Source organism: Eublepharis macularius, chromosome 6 (genome assembly GCF_028583425.1).
Source record: "Eublepharis macularius isolate TG4126 chromosome 6, MPM_Emac_v1.0, whole genome shotgun sequence".
NCBI classification, from domain to species: Eukaryota; Metazoa; Chordata; class Lepidosauria; order Squamata; family Eublepharidae; genus Eublepharis; species Eublepharis macularius.
This window is the reverse complement of record NC_072795.1, coordinates 130562889-130577508: the sequence shown is the minus strand read 5'-3', so window position 1 is coordinate 130577508 and position 14620 is coordinate 130562889. Positions and strand designations below refer to the sequence as shown.

The window sequence follows — 14620 nt, the reverse complement described above, 5'->3', positions numbered from 1 at the left end:
TGTAGCAAGACTTTGATGAAGTATAATTTTAGTGGGCACGTCTCACCTGAGCAGCAGTTTGCCTCTAGTAGCCCCTCCACCTTACTTTGAGGGAAGCGTGGTAAGAACTTTGCCTAGACTTTTTTACACAAGTTTTCCAACATTGCGCCCAAACTATTCCATTCCAATGTGACATGAACTTGTATGACAGGCTGCAGTGTCCCCTTTATCCATACAGAAGCAAGCCTGGGCAATGGTTGTTTAAATGGTTATCCGTCTGGAATATAAAAGAGGGGGGGCATCTTGGCATTGAGTTCACTGTAATTTCCCATAGATTAATGTAGCCAAAAAGGCTGCCAAGCCACAGACCGCCCCTTGCCTTCTGCCACAGTTAAAATATCAATGGGCAGACCAGGTTTTGAGTTAGTCCTATACAGAGCTTTTTTTTTTTCTGGGAAAAGAGGTGGTGGAACTCAGGACCGCACAATAATGTCACTTTGAACCAGTTGGAACAAGGGGGGAGTTTTTTTAAAGTTTAAATCGCCCTTGCTGAAAATGGTCACAGGGCTAGTGTCCCCGCCCCCTGATCTCCACAGGGGAGTTTAGGCAATCTAAACTCCCCTCTGTCTGGAGATCAGGGGGCGGGGCCACCGGCCATGTGACCATTTTCAAGAGGTGCCAGAACTCCATCCCACCTCATTCCTGCTGGAAAAAAAAGCCGAGGCAAACAAAATTAATCCATAAAGATGAAAGCTCAGCTACAATAGTGTTGCATTTGGGGTGCCTCTTGTTGGGCAATGTAACCTCATACATTCCCTTCCCCCAAGGAATCTTAGAAAGCCTTAATCTAGGCTTCAGACAGGAATACTGCCTACCCAAGAGAATGAATCACACATGCAGACAGAAGGTGCCGCCATGGCTTTGAGCTAACCGCTTTATTGAACAGAAATAGAAGCGAGGTGTTGTGGTTTGGCTTTGTGGTCTGATGGTATCTGGCAATTGACTCTGAGAGGCAGTGAGAAAAGCAGCATCATTTAAAAAGAAGGGAATCAATCAGATCTACCATGTCTCTCTATAATAAATGCAAGTGATACTATTACAGTGGTCTGCTAGCAGCCACCCAAAAGGTCCACTGCGGAAGCCCTGCAGAGTACTTTTGTGACTTGAAGACACTGGTGGTGGAAGACGGTGGCACTTTGGGAGACATCCGTGGTCAATCCAGCTGCTTCACTGGGGAAATACAGTGACCACATCATAGCCCTCAGGTGGGGTGACCCGTTCCCGTGCATGCATCTCACAGTAGATGCGATCCTCCACAAAGAAGTGCCCTTTTTGCTTGAGGTTGGTGCCACAGTCGCTGCATACGTAGCATTCGGGGTGGCGATGCTTGTCCCGGAGCTTCACAAACACGCCTCTGGGGAAAAAACAGTTCCAGGGTCAAAGATGAGGCAGGTCTCCTTCAGGAGCACTTACTTTTAAATGTAAGTTTCTAAAAAAAAACTATATTGAAACCGCCCTTATTGACCTGCTGCCTGGGTATGAAAGAACCTTGAACTGTTCAGGCAGTAATAAAACAAGGAACGCTGAGTAGTAGTGGTCAGTGTAGGACCAGGGCTCAAATTACTCTACAGCCATGTAACTTACTGGATTACCTTGGGTGGGTGTAACCTGCCTTGCAGGCTTATTGCCCAGGTGGGAGGAACGTAAGTCGCCTTGAACTTGGCAGAAGGATGAGAGAAATGTTTAGCTTACAGGCATTCCTGTACTAGATTTGGATGCAGAGAGGTATTTTAGGCACTTGGGTGATCCCACCCCCAGGCAATTTTAAATCTTCCAGCCTGGCAATAGTGCAGTTTCCCTGGAAATTGTCACATTCTCCTTTCTGGCTTTCTGTGTTGATCATTTTGGAGCACCTATCCGGGGCTTAGGTGAAAACGGGTGACATTGCGGGTCTAGTCCCCTTGCTTGCAAGACTCCAGTAAACTTTTTAACAGAAAGAAAAGCCCTTAGGTGGTACATCAGAGCACCAAATTGCGACTCCAAAGGATGCTACGGAAAGCACGTGAGTTCAGTATTTAACTGATTCTTTCTTATCCCAGGACCCTGCTAGAAAGGAATTGCAGAAATAATGCTGCATTTGTGCAATAAGCGGGCATGCTGGCGCATCAGATTGCATCTGCCAAGCACCTGTGCGAACTCCCTCTACGGAACAGGGCACGTGTTAAATACACTTGGGCACTTCTGAACGTGAACGGAGAGTCACTCGAGCCATACGGCTTAGCCGTGCGTTTTCTAAGCCAATGAGTAGGGGTTAGAGTGACAGACTGTGAACTGGGAAGACCCAAGTTCGAATCTCTGCTCGCGTGGATGCTTGCTGGGTGACCTTGGGTCTGTTATGCCCTCTCAGTCTAACCTCTTTCACAAGGTTGCTCTGAGGATGAAATGGAGTAAAGAAAATCGCTGCAAGGCTCTCTGGGTTCCTACTAGGAAGAAAGGGGGGGTACAAATGAAGCAAACACGTCAGAGAGGGTTTTTTCCCACACAGGGCTTTTTCATTGGTTCTGGCCCTGCGTCGATTTCTCTCTGCATGCATGGCCAAAACTGCTTCCCAGACTTTTTTTGTATACTCTAACTGTAACAGGATTAATCTTTCCAGGCCTTTCTGCAGCTTTTCTCCCTGCACACATACCCTGATTTCCCTCCTCCCCCCGGGGGCTTTTTTGACGTGCAGAAGGCTTTCTCCAGTGTGAGGCCTGGCCCTGCCTTTCATGCTCCCCTTTATTCCCCTGCATCCTAATTGGTTGAACAGCAACCAATCAAGTTTATTTTCCTGAATTTTTTAAATATTAAATTGCATCCTTGCAATCTTGGTGCCATTAAAAAAGACAACCAAAAAAAACCCCACCCTTGTAAGTTCCCACAGCAATCAACTAGAGGAGTCCTTAAAGAGCCCACAGCAGAATCGGGGCATTTTTCTAGTGCAGAAATAAAAAACACACGCCACTCCGGTTCAACTGCCTCAAAGTGCAGAATTTGAAGCAGTATGGGGCCAAAAATCAATCAAAAAATAAAGTGGACCCAATCCTCCCAGATTGACTCTGCAGAAAGCACGATGTCGCCATGCGGAAGAATTCGAGGTCTCCACCCTACCCAAGCTCTTCCTCAACCTGAGTCATCTGTACTATTCCATTTGGTGCACACACCAATACTCACACAATGCCAGATCCACACTTATCACAAATGGGCAGCTTCTGAGCATTTCCAATGGATGCTGCTACTTTGGTGATGGGCGCTTTTACGCTTCTAAATCCAGAAGGCTTGTCAGCGTCTCCTGTAAAGAAGTAAACACGTTGTGCTATAGATTAGAAAAAGTGGGCGTAGTTTAAGAGCAGGATGACTTCTCAGCTGTTGCTTTGCTGAAGGACAAATAATGCAGCCCCGCTTGCAAACACAAATATTTTGTCAGCGCTGTTGCTGCAGTGCCCAGTTCCAAAAGTACAAACTACCTAGTATCACCTTTATATTCCCTGCTAAAGATCTTATACAACCATAGATCCAGCTTGATACAGAGAGTCAGTTTGATGCAGTGGTTAAGAGTGGCGGGAGAACTGGGTTTGATTCCCCACTCCTCTGCTTAAAGCCAGCTGGGTGACCTTGGGTCAGTCACAGCTCTCTCAGAGCTCTCTCAGCCACACCCACCTCACAGGGTGATTGTTGTGGGGATAATCATGACATACTTTGTAGACTGCTCTGAGTGGGTGTTAAGTCATCCTGAAGGGTGGTATATAAATCGAATGTTGTTATCATCCTTTGTTTGTTCCCTCCCCCATCTGACTCTTTTCTGTACCCCAGTCCTTATTTTAGACTGCAAATCTAGATCCGCACAATTATTATTAGGCAACTTTAAATGCAAATACATGTTTTATTCTGAAAGCAGAATTCTATCCTTGCATTGTGCAGTGCATTGTCTGGTATTACCACCACCCACAGTAAGGAAAGAACACAGAGCCAAATTAGACTATACTCCATTACTGAACTTGGGGCTGCCCCTCCATATTGTACTGCCAGGGAAAGCTGTGTAAGAGTGCCATCCACATGGACCCAGTTCCAGTCAGTACCACCGTGGCACAGGGAAAGGAGGGCCTCCTTCCTTCCCCCTGTGCTGTTCTTCTGACCTAAAACAGTGCTGAGCAGCCTATTTGATGACCTACACACACACCCTGCACAGTGCTGTTTCAGGTTGGAAAAAGGACACAAGAGGGTGACGGTGACGTGATGATCCTGACCAGAACTGGCACCCCTAAGCACTCTTAAATGGTTTTCCACAACACTACAGTCCTCTGCTTGGAGCCAGCTGGGTGACCTTGGGTCAGTCACAGCTCCCTCGGAGCTCTCTCAGCCCCACCCACCTCACAGGGTGAATGTCGTGAGGATTAACAACACACTTTGTAAACTGCTCTGAGTGGGTGTTAAGTTGTCCTGAAGAGCAGTATACAAATCAAATGTTGTTGTTGTTGTAGATAACACAGCAGATCAGGGAGGGTAGACCTTGGCGCTGCTTGAAAGGTTGTTCCCCGCTTTTGTAATGAAAAAATGGCTGGGGGGGGCAAAGAGTTTGGAAAGGCTTTTTAAAAACAGATGAGTTATATTGCAAGAGGTTCTGTTATGCTGCTAAGCTGCTGTGGACTTCAGGATGGTTGTGAGCGAAGGTACGGCTAGCTGTCTCGCTATTCTAAAGCAAATTCTGCTGTGGATTAAGAAGCCAAGAAGCTGTGCCTGACGGCCAGATCATCATTAACAGATGGCTGGATACATGCCACATAATGGTGGGGCATTCTGGCCTATTCTCTGCTCATTAGAATCCAAAACAGGCCACAATGGCTGTACTTTTAATACTTCCAGCATTTTAAGACAGCTAAAATAACACTCCATTTGACCACCTAATCAAACTCAGCGCCTCCCTCTCCACCCCACCCATAGCTATCACTGAAAGGGTAAAAAGACAGGAAGCCGCAAAGGTCCGTTTTGTTTAGCAAAGCCATGCAGGCAGGGGGGAAAGGACTGAAGCCTCCCCCCCCCCCAACAGCTGTGCTACAAATCTAGGCTCTTAATCCTTTAAAAATGAAGGGACAATCCACTCCTGTCCTGTCTTAGCCCTACGAGGCCCAGACATTGATTTGGATCAGAGCTTGGGTTGCTTTACTCTGAAGAAAGAAGTCTTTCCTATGCTTGTTACAAATACCTCCTTCCTTAACATAATTACATAGTTTGAAGTTAAGAGTTAAAAAATTATAACAATTGCACTTCCTTTAGGATTAGGAGAGCCAGTTTGGTGTAGTGGTTAAGAGCGCAGGACTCTAATCTGGAGAGCCAGGTTTAATTCCCCACTCTTCCACTTGAAGCCTGCTGGGTGACCTTGGGCCAGTCACAGCTCTCTCAGAGCTCTCTCAGCCCCACCCACTTCACAGGGTGTTTTGTTGTGGGGATAATGATAACATACTTTGTAAACCGCTCTGAGTAGGCATTAAGTTGTCCTGAAGGACAGTATATAAATTGAATGTTGTTGTTGTTATTGTTATCCTCCTCCTCCTCCTCCTATTATTATTATTAGTGTTGTTGTTGTTGTTGTTGTTGTTGTTGTTATTATTATGGGCCACAGTCTTGAGTTCCTGGAGATGAGAGGGTGGAGGCTGGGGAGGGGGCAAGATTTGGGGAGGGGCGTCAGTGGGGTATAATGCCACAGAGTCCAGCCTCCAAAGCTGCTATTTCCTCCAGGGGAACTGATTTCCGTTGCCTGGAGATAAGCTGGAATTTTGGAAGATGTCCAGGCCCTACCTGGAGGTTGGCAACCCAAGCGCTATCACCTCGTTTCCCTGCCCCAGAGCCCTCTGTGGTAGCTAAAGCAGTGGCAGCATCAGCCAGGAAGAAACTCTTCTCACGCAGGGAATATCACGAATTCAATATAGTAAAGAGTCCAGTAGCACCTTTAAGACTAACCAACTTTATTGCAGCATAAGCCACAGCTCTCTTCGTCAGATGCACCTGACTTCAGTGGACTTAAGAGGGTGTAACTCCGCTAGGGAGGGCACAAGAGGGGAGAGAGGCTCCAAGAGGCAAAGGGGAAGTGCAGATGGTGTGGGAAGTGAGACCAAGGAGCAGGGTGTGACTATGGGTCTGAAACCTCTGCTTTTACTTTCAGAAAGCACAACATATGCAGTAGCTCTTCTCTTACACACCAATCAGCAACTCACGCAACAAAATGCCACTAGAATCACACATACATTATCAGTTTGTGACCTCTTGGTCAAATTGGAACACGCATCCCTGTCAAAATAAGCATTTTGCCAGAATAGTCTTTTTGGGGGGGGAAACCCCCCACTGGATATGCAGTAATATTTCCATATTTCTCTCTGCATACTTTGGCCTTACGTGAAATGTGTGTCTCTTGGGCGACACTTTGAGGATCACTTAAACAGTCTTCCCCCCCGCCTATCCCAGTACAGAACTTGCAAGAAACTGGAGGGCCTCTAAGATCAGAAAGAGGGGGGACTGCAACGCAAAGAAATCTTCCAAGGAAGTTGGGAGGGGGAACAGGTGTTGATTGTCGGGACAGGTAGAATAGCCCAGAGCACCTCGAAGTTTCTGCCACTTAAAAGATGCTGCAGGAAATCAGTGCATTTTGTGATTCCTCTGCAGCAGTGGTGACGCTGAAAAAAAGCTCACGGGTCTGCCCTGGGGAATATTTCACCAGCATCAGTTCCTGGGCTGAAGTTCTGGAATGTTCTGAGCTTAGTTCCGCAGACACAGACCCCAAACACCACGTTTCCAGCTCAACAGAAACATCTGAACTTTTGTATCTTTCCCAGCTGGCTCCTGCCGATGAAATTTTTTGCACATCTCCAATATGGAAGAGAGGGAAAAGTTGTTTTTTTAAAGGAGATTGTGTTGCAAAGAAATGAAGACCAGAGGGCCACTTGAAGCTTGCTAGGAGACTGAGCCCTACGAGGAAAGGCTGAGGGCCTTGGGAATGTTTAGTTTGGAGAAGAGATTGAGGGGGGACATGATTGCTCTCTTTAAGTATTTGAAAGTCTGTCATTTGGAGGAGGGCAAGGAGCTGTTCCAGTTGGCAGCAGAGGGTAGGACCTGAAGCAATGGGCTTAAATTACATGCACAAAGGTACCGGCTGGATATTAGGAAGAACTTTTTCACGGTCAGAGTACTTCAAAAGTGGAATCAGCTGCCTAGGGAGGTGGTGAGCTCCCCCTCACTGGTAGTTTTCAAGAAGAGGCTGGATGAATACTTGTCAGAGATGCTTTAGGCTGATCCTGCACTGGGCAGGGGGTTGGACTAGATGGTCTGTATGGCCCCTTCCAACTCTAGGATTCTATGAATATCTATGAATAGGACTGCCAAAGCAGGTGAGAAGAGTGAATGCAACATTCATGAAGGCCAAAGACTATAAAGCTCTGGTCACTTCCCCTAGATATTAATTCAAAAGGGGTAGCCATATGAATCTGTTGCAACAGGAAATGAGGGCCTTGTGGCACTTTAAAAGACCGACAAAATTCTGTTCCAGCATGTTTGTCGATTCCAACTCACTTCTTCATATTTTGCCGGAATAAAATTTCAGTAGTCTTTACAGTACCACAAGACTCTTGTTTATTGTTCCTTTAGATATGATTCCCATCAAGGGTTATTCATCACTGGCTTCATTCCTAAAGCAACTTCAGGTTTGCATACCTTCCAAGCCTCCCACCCCATTCACCTTTTTCTCCAGTTTCTAAAATCTCTTGTAAAACCAGGAATGAAGTGGATTGGCGAGGTGGCTCATTGGAATCTTGGTTCTCCTGCAACATCTTGTAAACTTCGGAGTCCTTGTCAATTCCTAAATTTCTGGAAGGCTGGTTCAGCAGGTCCAAACTAAGAAAAAAATTACAGCAAACACCGTAACGTTTACAACGGCACTACAAAAACATTTTGTCCACGTGAGAAAATACAGACACATTCCAGAGCACTGGCGAGGCAGAGACTGTGCGTGCTCAACCAAACAAGCGGCAGGTGAGGTTTAAAAACTATCACTGAACGCAGCAAAAATCAGCCATTGGTTCTTAACAGGGTGTTCTTGGGATTTTCTGTTTCTAATGATACATAAACTCCAACTGCAGGCGAAAGCATTAAAATACGCACCAAAGCTTCCAGGATAAACCATGGCAAGACATGCTTCTTGCTTACCATTCAGGCTGCAACATAAAAATGCTGGTTTAGGTGGCGTGATCTGTCCGGAACCGCCCTTATGTGGTCTTAATGATCAAAATCCTCTGACGTACAATACTTCCAGAAGTCTTTTAAACCTCAGTCTTTTAAAGTACAAATCAAAAAGAAAAGGGTAATTGAGAGGCTTTGGCTCCCCCTCTCGGGTTTAAGAAAGAAACATTCAGTTGTGTGACCATAAAAAAAACTAGTCCGGGGGAGCAGCAATGAATGGCACATGGAGCAGGGCTGGCGTCAGCACACAGCAAGGTGAGGCCGCTGCAGGGCCCGTGGCTTCTGGTGGGGCCACTGCTGCCGACACCCTGCTCACGCACCTCCTCTGATGCCTGCACTCACGCCCTTCCTCCGCCTGCTCGTGAGTGCTTTGTTACCTCCAGGGGTCATTTCGTAGAAAAAGAGCTGGAGGAACTCATTAGCATAACTCATTAGCATATGTCACACCCCTTGACATCACCAGAAGTGTGTTATTGGCATAACTGATTTGCATATGCCACACCCCCTGACATCACCTCTCCTGGCTGTTTTGGCCCCAATCCTGGCCATTCAGGGCTGAAACTGGGCCCCAAATGGCAAAAAGGGGCTGAAAATGGCCCAAAAGGGGCCCAAAATGGTCAGGATTGGGAGAGTGCTCCACCACCCGTCAGAGGCCTGATCCAGGCCGTTTCGGCCCCAATCCAGGCTGAAACAGGCCCAAAATGGCTGAGTCAGGTGGGCGGGGCCACCTGACATGTGACCTCTTTGGGGAACTGCCGGAACTGCGTTCCTGTGCGTTCCCCCTCGAAATGAGCCCTGGTTACCTCTGCACCTAGTGGCATATATTGCCTAGCGCTGCTGAAGAAGGACATGTAGGTGATGCATAAAGCATGGGCATTTCTTGTGGCTATTCCTGGGTCACTATTTTAGATCTTCTGTTTGTAATCCACTCGGAGCCCACTTGCAGGGCATGCAGAATATAAATCTAATTAAATAAATATTCCTAGCTTTACCCAGCACCATCGGGGAAAGGGCACGTGGGCGGTTGTGACTACAGACGGTGGAAGAGTTTGTGAGTGGAGAAAGGAAGGATGCAAAGGGGAGCCCATGGGTGGGAAGGCAAGAACTGCCCAGGACTCTCAAACCCTGGAGCTGGCCTTGAGATGGGCTTCTACCACTTGGTTGCAGCTCCAGACGGGAGCTTGTGGGCTTTCTTGACTCACTTGTGGACTTTCTTGAATTCCAAGCCTTTGCAATTGGACCTTAAGATATTGTAGCTGAAAGCAGGGGGGGAAGGGAGTGGAAGTGGGGAGCGTATAGAAGGAGCTCCTGTTACCCTTTGGAGTCATCCTCACGTACGATCTGGAGGAAACCCATGTCATTTGCCACTTTGGGACTCCTTCGCCCACGAGGCTAACACGGGCCACATTATGACTCATCATGAATGGAAAATGGCTCGACATGAAGGAATTCACAACCCTGAAGGAATTCGACAGTCCCATCCCTGAACACTTGTTCATTCTCCAAGAGCGGTAGCTGACCGGTAGGTACCCAGAGGCTGATTAAAGTGCCCCGTTTAAGAACTCCAAGATGACTATGCAAAAACTCTTTGGAAAAGACATCTGTGCCTGAGCTCAAATGCGTGTTCTAGGTGTAGTATAAGAGTTCGTTCACATACGCAAGTCACTCCACCTGACAAACATGCATGTGTGATCCAGGTTTAAGAAGGAATTCAAGTGTTCAGTTTTGCCTCTAGTACATCCGAATCACTCATTTCCCTACGCAAAAAATGAGGGAATTAGGAATACGCCAGCCGGCACTCTGCATTGATATCTTGAGCAGCCAGTCCAGGGTATCCTTACCCTTCAAAACTGACTGTGATTAGAGTGCTGGACTTAGGAGATCTGGGTTTAAATTCCTGCTTGCCATTCCCACCTTAGGCCAATCATTCTTTTTCAGCCTAACCTACCTCACAGGGCTGTTGTGAAGGAGAGAAGAACCATGTATGCCGACCTGAGCTCTTTCTAGTAAGCACCAGATAAAAATGCACCAAATAAATAACATGACGCATTGATGCGCCAGATGATTTTGCCACATATGCTCTGGAAACATCCAAAAACTCAACCGCAGCAATGCTTCTGATATGAGGCGTCCTTTACTTGAGGAATCCAACCAAGAAATGGCAGCCGGAGCAGGGCAATGACATCGTATTTCTCCGACACACAAAACACTGGCTTCCAATGACATCATATTTCTCCGACACATAAGACACTGGCTTCCAGTGTTTTAAAGCCCTAAACAACTCTGGGACCAGGATAACTTTCAAAAATCCTTAACTGGGAATTTAAATGCAATAAAAACAATAAAACTTGCACAAGCTTTCTCTTCCATAAGCTGTTATTTATTACTACTTGTTTAAATTTAAAATAGAGAAGCAAGGGGAAATGAGAAAAAAAGAAAACCCATAAATTCGATCTTATTCAATTTAGGACAAAAATTATGATCTAAAACACTAACAAAGGGATCTCCTTAACTATAAAAATAATCTTTTCTTGGTTCCTTGACTGTATAAACATGAATTTGTGTAGCTAAACACTGACTTCCATCACAGATTTCCATAATAACACATGACCCATTAATCACATTTATACCATTTTTGCATTTCCTAATAATTTCAGCTTTCACATCTAGCAATGTCTTTTATATAACCAACTGTACTTATTAAATCATCTTTCACTTGCAGAGAATCCCACTATGCATATTGTAATGTCTGCATTGTCTATCTACTTCTCCCATATCTTCAATTGTTTGTGATTTATCATGTTCTTTTTAGAGAGATGGTGTAATTTAGTATTTAAAGCATACAACAGAGACTCAGGTTCAACCCCTTCCCCAATGTTTACTGAGTCACCTTGGACCACTAATTCTCTCAGCCCAAACTGCCCTCGCAGGATTGTTGTAAAGATAAAATGGGGAATTTGAGAACTATGTATGCCACCGTGAACTTCTCAAAGAAAAGGGAGCATAATAATATAATCGGTAGATGAAGCGCACACAGCATGTTATGGTGATTGTCTTTAGCATTTATACAAAATGTTATTTGCCAGGGCTGAGGTGAATACAAACTTCCTTTGCTCATATGTCAACCCACTTGAAGCCAACTGGGTGACTTTAGGCTAGTCACAGCTCTCTGGAGCTCTCTCAGCCCTGTTGTGGGGATAATAATGACATACTTTGTAAACCGCTCTGAGTGGGCATTAAGTTGTCCTGAAGGGCAGTATATAAATCTGTTGTTGTTGTTGTTGTTGTTTTGGACAGAAGTTATTTTTGCCACAATTAGTCATGTCCGTGTACCTTCCGAGCTTGGCTACCGTAATACATTATTTGTGGGTTTGCTTTTGAAGACAGTTTGGGAAACTCCAAGTGGTTCCGAAAACAGTAGACTGGTAACTGACCAGGGCTCACCAAATATTTCCATAATATTCCTCAATTTCCAGTTTGTTTACGGCACTATTCAATGTTGGGTTTGTTCCTTTAATTCCCCCAAACCTGAATCCCAGGTATCTCGTTTGCTCCCATATAAACCTGCCTACCAATGAAGAAACCTTTCTCTGCATTCCCCCACCTTCCAAGGTTAGCCAGGAAGCAAACAGAGAGAGGGCCTTCGCAGCTATGATGTCCTAATCAGTTCCATGTTGGTGGAACCGATCTTCCTGTATGTGTGAACAACAGAGTGCCTGAGTCAACCTGAACACCTGAGTGCCACATCATGCATGAAAGAAAGAGAAAAGCACAGAAAAAACGTTCCAAGCGTGGCATCATGCATCAAAGGCTAGTTCCAATGTAACGTTTTTTTACTGGAGTGTTCATCCGTTTCTCCCACTGACTCATTTTTTTTTTACAAAATATGCTTCCAGTTAAACCACAACAGGGCATGTCTGAATGCTTTCGTACGATCTCACAGTAGACAATAAGGTCATCCTGGGAATTACAGACACAGAAGGAATTAATCCAACCTTAATCAATTCAATCAAAAAGGGAGACTCTAACATGCTGAATCCACACAGAAGACCTTTTACTAGCTGGAAGCTAAAAACGTTACGTCGGAAATGACCCAAGCTTCAGTATGAAATGATGCGTCTGCCACCAAGAAAAGCTCTTTGCCACAAACGACGGCAGCGTGGTGAGAAATGGGCAACTGTGGAGAGAAAGCCATTCACAGACCACAGGTCAACTGCTCAGGGTTCAGGCAAAGTTACCTGGGGAGGGTGGGACTAATGGAAGCGATTTGCCCCTGCAAGGAGTCCAGGATGTTTTTCTGCGAATAGAGCTGTAAAGGAGAGTTAAACTGTATGTGCCGCACTTTGAGTCCTGGTACATCCACTTCCACGGGGCTGTTGGGGCAGATCTGAGCAACTGCCTTGAGCTGCTCTAAGCTCACTCGGACTTGGCTCGGGATGGATGAGGTACTGTGCCTTCTTTGCAAGAGTGTGGAGGAAGCAGAAGGCTGAAGAGGGTTATAAACCTTTGCAAAAGGAGCCTTGAATCCACCGGTGGGGGACGGCGGACTTGTTAGGAGCGTATGAAAAAGGAGCGGGTGGGTTGGTGACGATTTGTAGTTGAGTTGGAGGAATAAAGAAAGAAAGAAGAAATTACTGAAGGAATACATTTCAGTAAAGGTAAAGGTTGTCCCCTGTGCAAGCACCGAGTCATTACTGACCCATGGGGGGACGTCGCATCATGACGTTTTCTTGGCAGACTTTTTGTCATGGGGTGGTTTGCCATTGCCTTCCCCAGTCATCTACACTTTACCCCCAGGAAACTGGGTACTCATTTTACCGACCTCTGAAAGATGGAAGGCTGAGTCAACCTTGAGCCGGCTGCCTGAACCCAGCTTCCGCCAGGATCGAACTCAGGTCGTGAGCAGAGCTTGGGCTGCAGTACTGCAGCTTACCACTCTACAGAGGAATTAGGTAGGAAGCTCTCTGAGAGCCGAACTAGATAGAAAGGGAGGGGAGCCATGTGTATCTATCCTTAGCTCACTGCAATCTGTCACCTTGAAGGAATTTTCTCCCAGCCTGATTCCAGTACTGACAGAAAAGCGCTGAAGGCCACAGAGGGAAGTGAGGTGTGTGTGTGTGTATGTGGGAAGGATTTCACTCCCATTACTTGCATATTATTATTTTTATTTTTAAAAAATAGTTCTTTTCCAGCACCCAATTTAGACATGGGAGGGCAAGTGCCCTCAAGTCACCGCTGAATTATGGCAACCCCAATAAGGGGTTTTCAAGGCAAGAGAGGAGCAGAGGCGGTTTGCTATTGCCTTCCTCTGCATAGCAGCCCTAGTATTTCTGGTAGGCTCTTGTCTAAGTACTAACCATGGCCGGCCCTGCTTAGCTTCCAAGCTCTGAGATCAGGCCAGCCTAGGCTACATAAGCTGCCAGATGTGGACAGCTTGTATATAAATCTCTCCACCATGTCTAACTGGCCCAGATTTATATAAGAATAAAACAGTCGCACCATGCCTGTGGGCTAGCCTAGCAGACAGGATGCCTCATGGGTTCCATCACTGTAGCCTCCAGAATGTCGAAAGCCAATTTGTGGGGGAGGGGCAGATCTGACTAGTGATGTGGAGCTTCCATAGGAATGAGTGGCATGGCTGATTTCACTAAACTCACCCATTCTTCAACTTTCAGTAGACTCAAAAGGAACTTTCTTGTCAGATGGTCTGGAGAAGCAGTATGCACTTCGGGTTTCCGATTTGGGTTTTTTATCCAAATTGGGCCTTATTTGGGCATCGCTGAGCCGATTCGGAAATACCGAAGCAATGCTTTCCCAAGCGCTTCAGAAAGCTTTGTGTAGAGCAACAGCAGCCGCAGAATTTTTCTTGCCATTTGCAAACGGCAAGAAAAGTGCTGCTTTGAGTTTCCTACCTGTTTTTACCCAATGGGAGGGGGGAGGAGTGGGTCACTACAACTCCCTCCTCCCCCCTCACATCAGGTAAAAACAGGTGGCAAGTTCAGAAAAGTGTTACTTTTAAGCTTCCCACCGTCTTTTTTCACCAGATAGGAGGGGGTGCAAACAGCAAGAAAAGTGCTGCTTTGAGCTTCAGTGTGATCCGTAAAAATGTGGGTTTTTTTACCCGATGGGAGGTGGGAGGACGGGGTTGTTCACTACAACCCCCTCCTCCCCCCTCCTATCGGGTAAAAAACCTGAATCATTACAGAGCACACTGAAGCGGTTTAAATAAACGAATTCTAAAGCGGGAAACCCGAATCTTTTTTGGGTGCACACCTCTAGTCTGGATTGAACTGGCATTGTGCCAGAGAAGGGATGGGTCACCCAACTGGCAGTCTCAGGTGTCTGCACACCATAAAATACTAAGTGGAAAAAATAG

The 14620-nt window shown here is 46.1% G+C and overlaps 1 protein-coding gene across 3 annotated transcripts in view; it reads right to left on the bottom strand.

Annotated features, from left to right (window-relative positions):
- Nucleotides 1-887: 887 nt before the first annotated feature.
- The window catches only part of PDLIM1 (PDZ and LIM domain 1), a 55188-nt gene continuing 41455 nt past the window's right edge, over nt 888-14620 (bottom strand). The window contains exons 2-5 of one of the 3 annotated variants that reach the window (XM_054982720.1): nt 12483-12791; nt 7745-7899; nt 3193-3310; nt 888-1393 (exon numbers count right to left, since the gene is read on the bottom strand). In XM_054982720.1, the coding sequence (XP_054838695.1) occupies nt 1207-1393; nt 3193-3310; nt 7745-7899; nt 12483-12791 (769 nt within the window). In that variant the 3' untranslated portion in view covers nt 888-1206. Of the gene's footprint in view, nt 1394-3192; nt 3311-7744; nt 7900-12482; nt 13319-14620 lie in introns of those variants that run through there. The other 2 variants (XM_054982719.1, XM_054982718.1) reach the window with 2 other exon arrangements.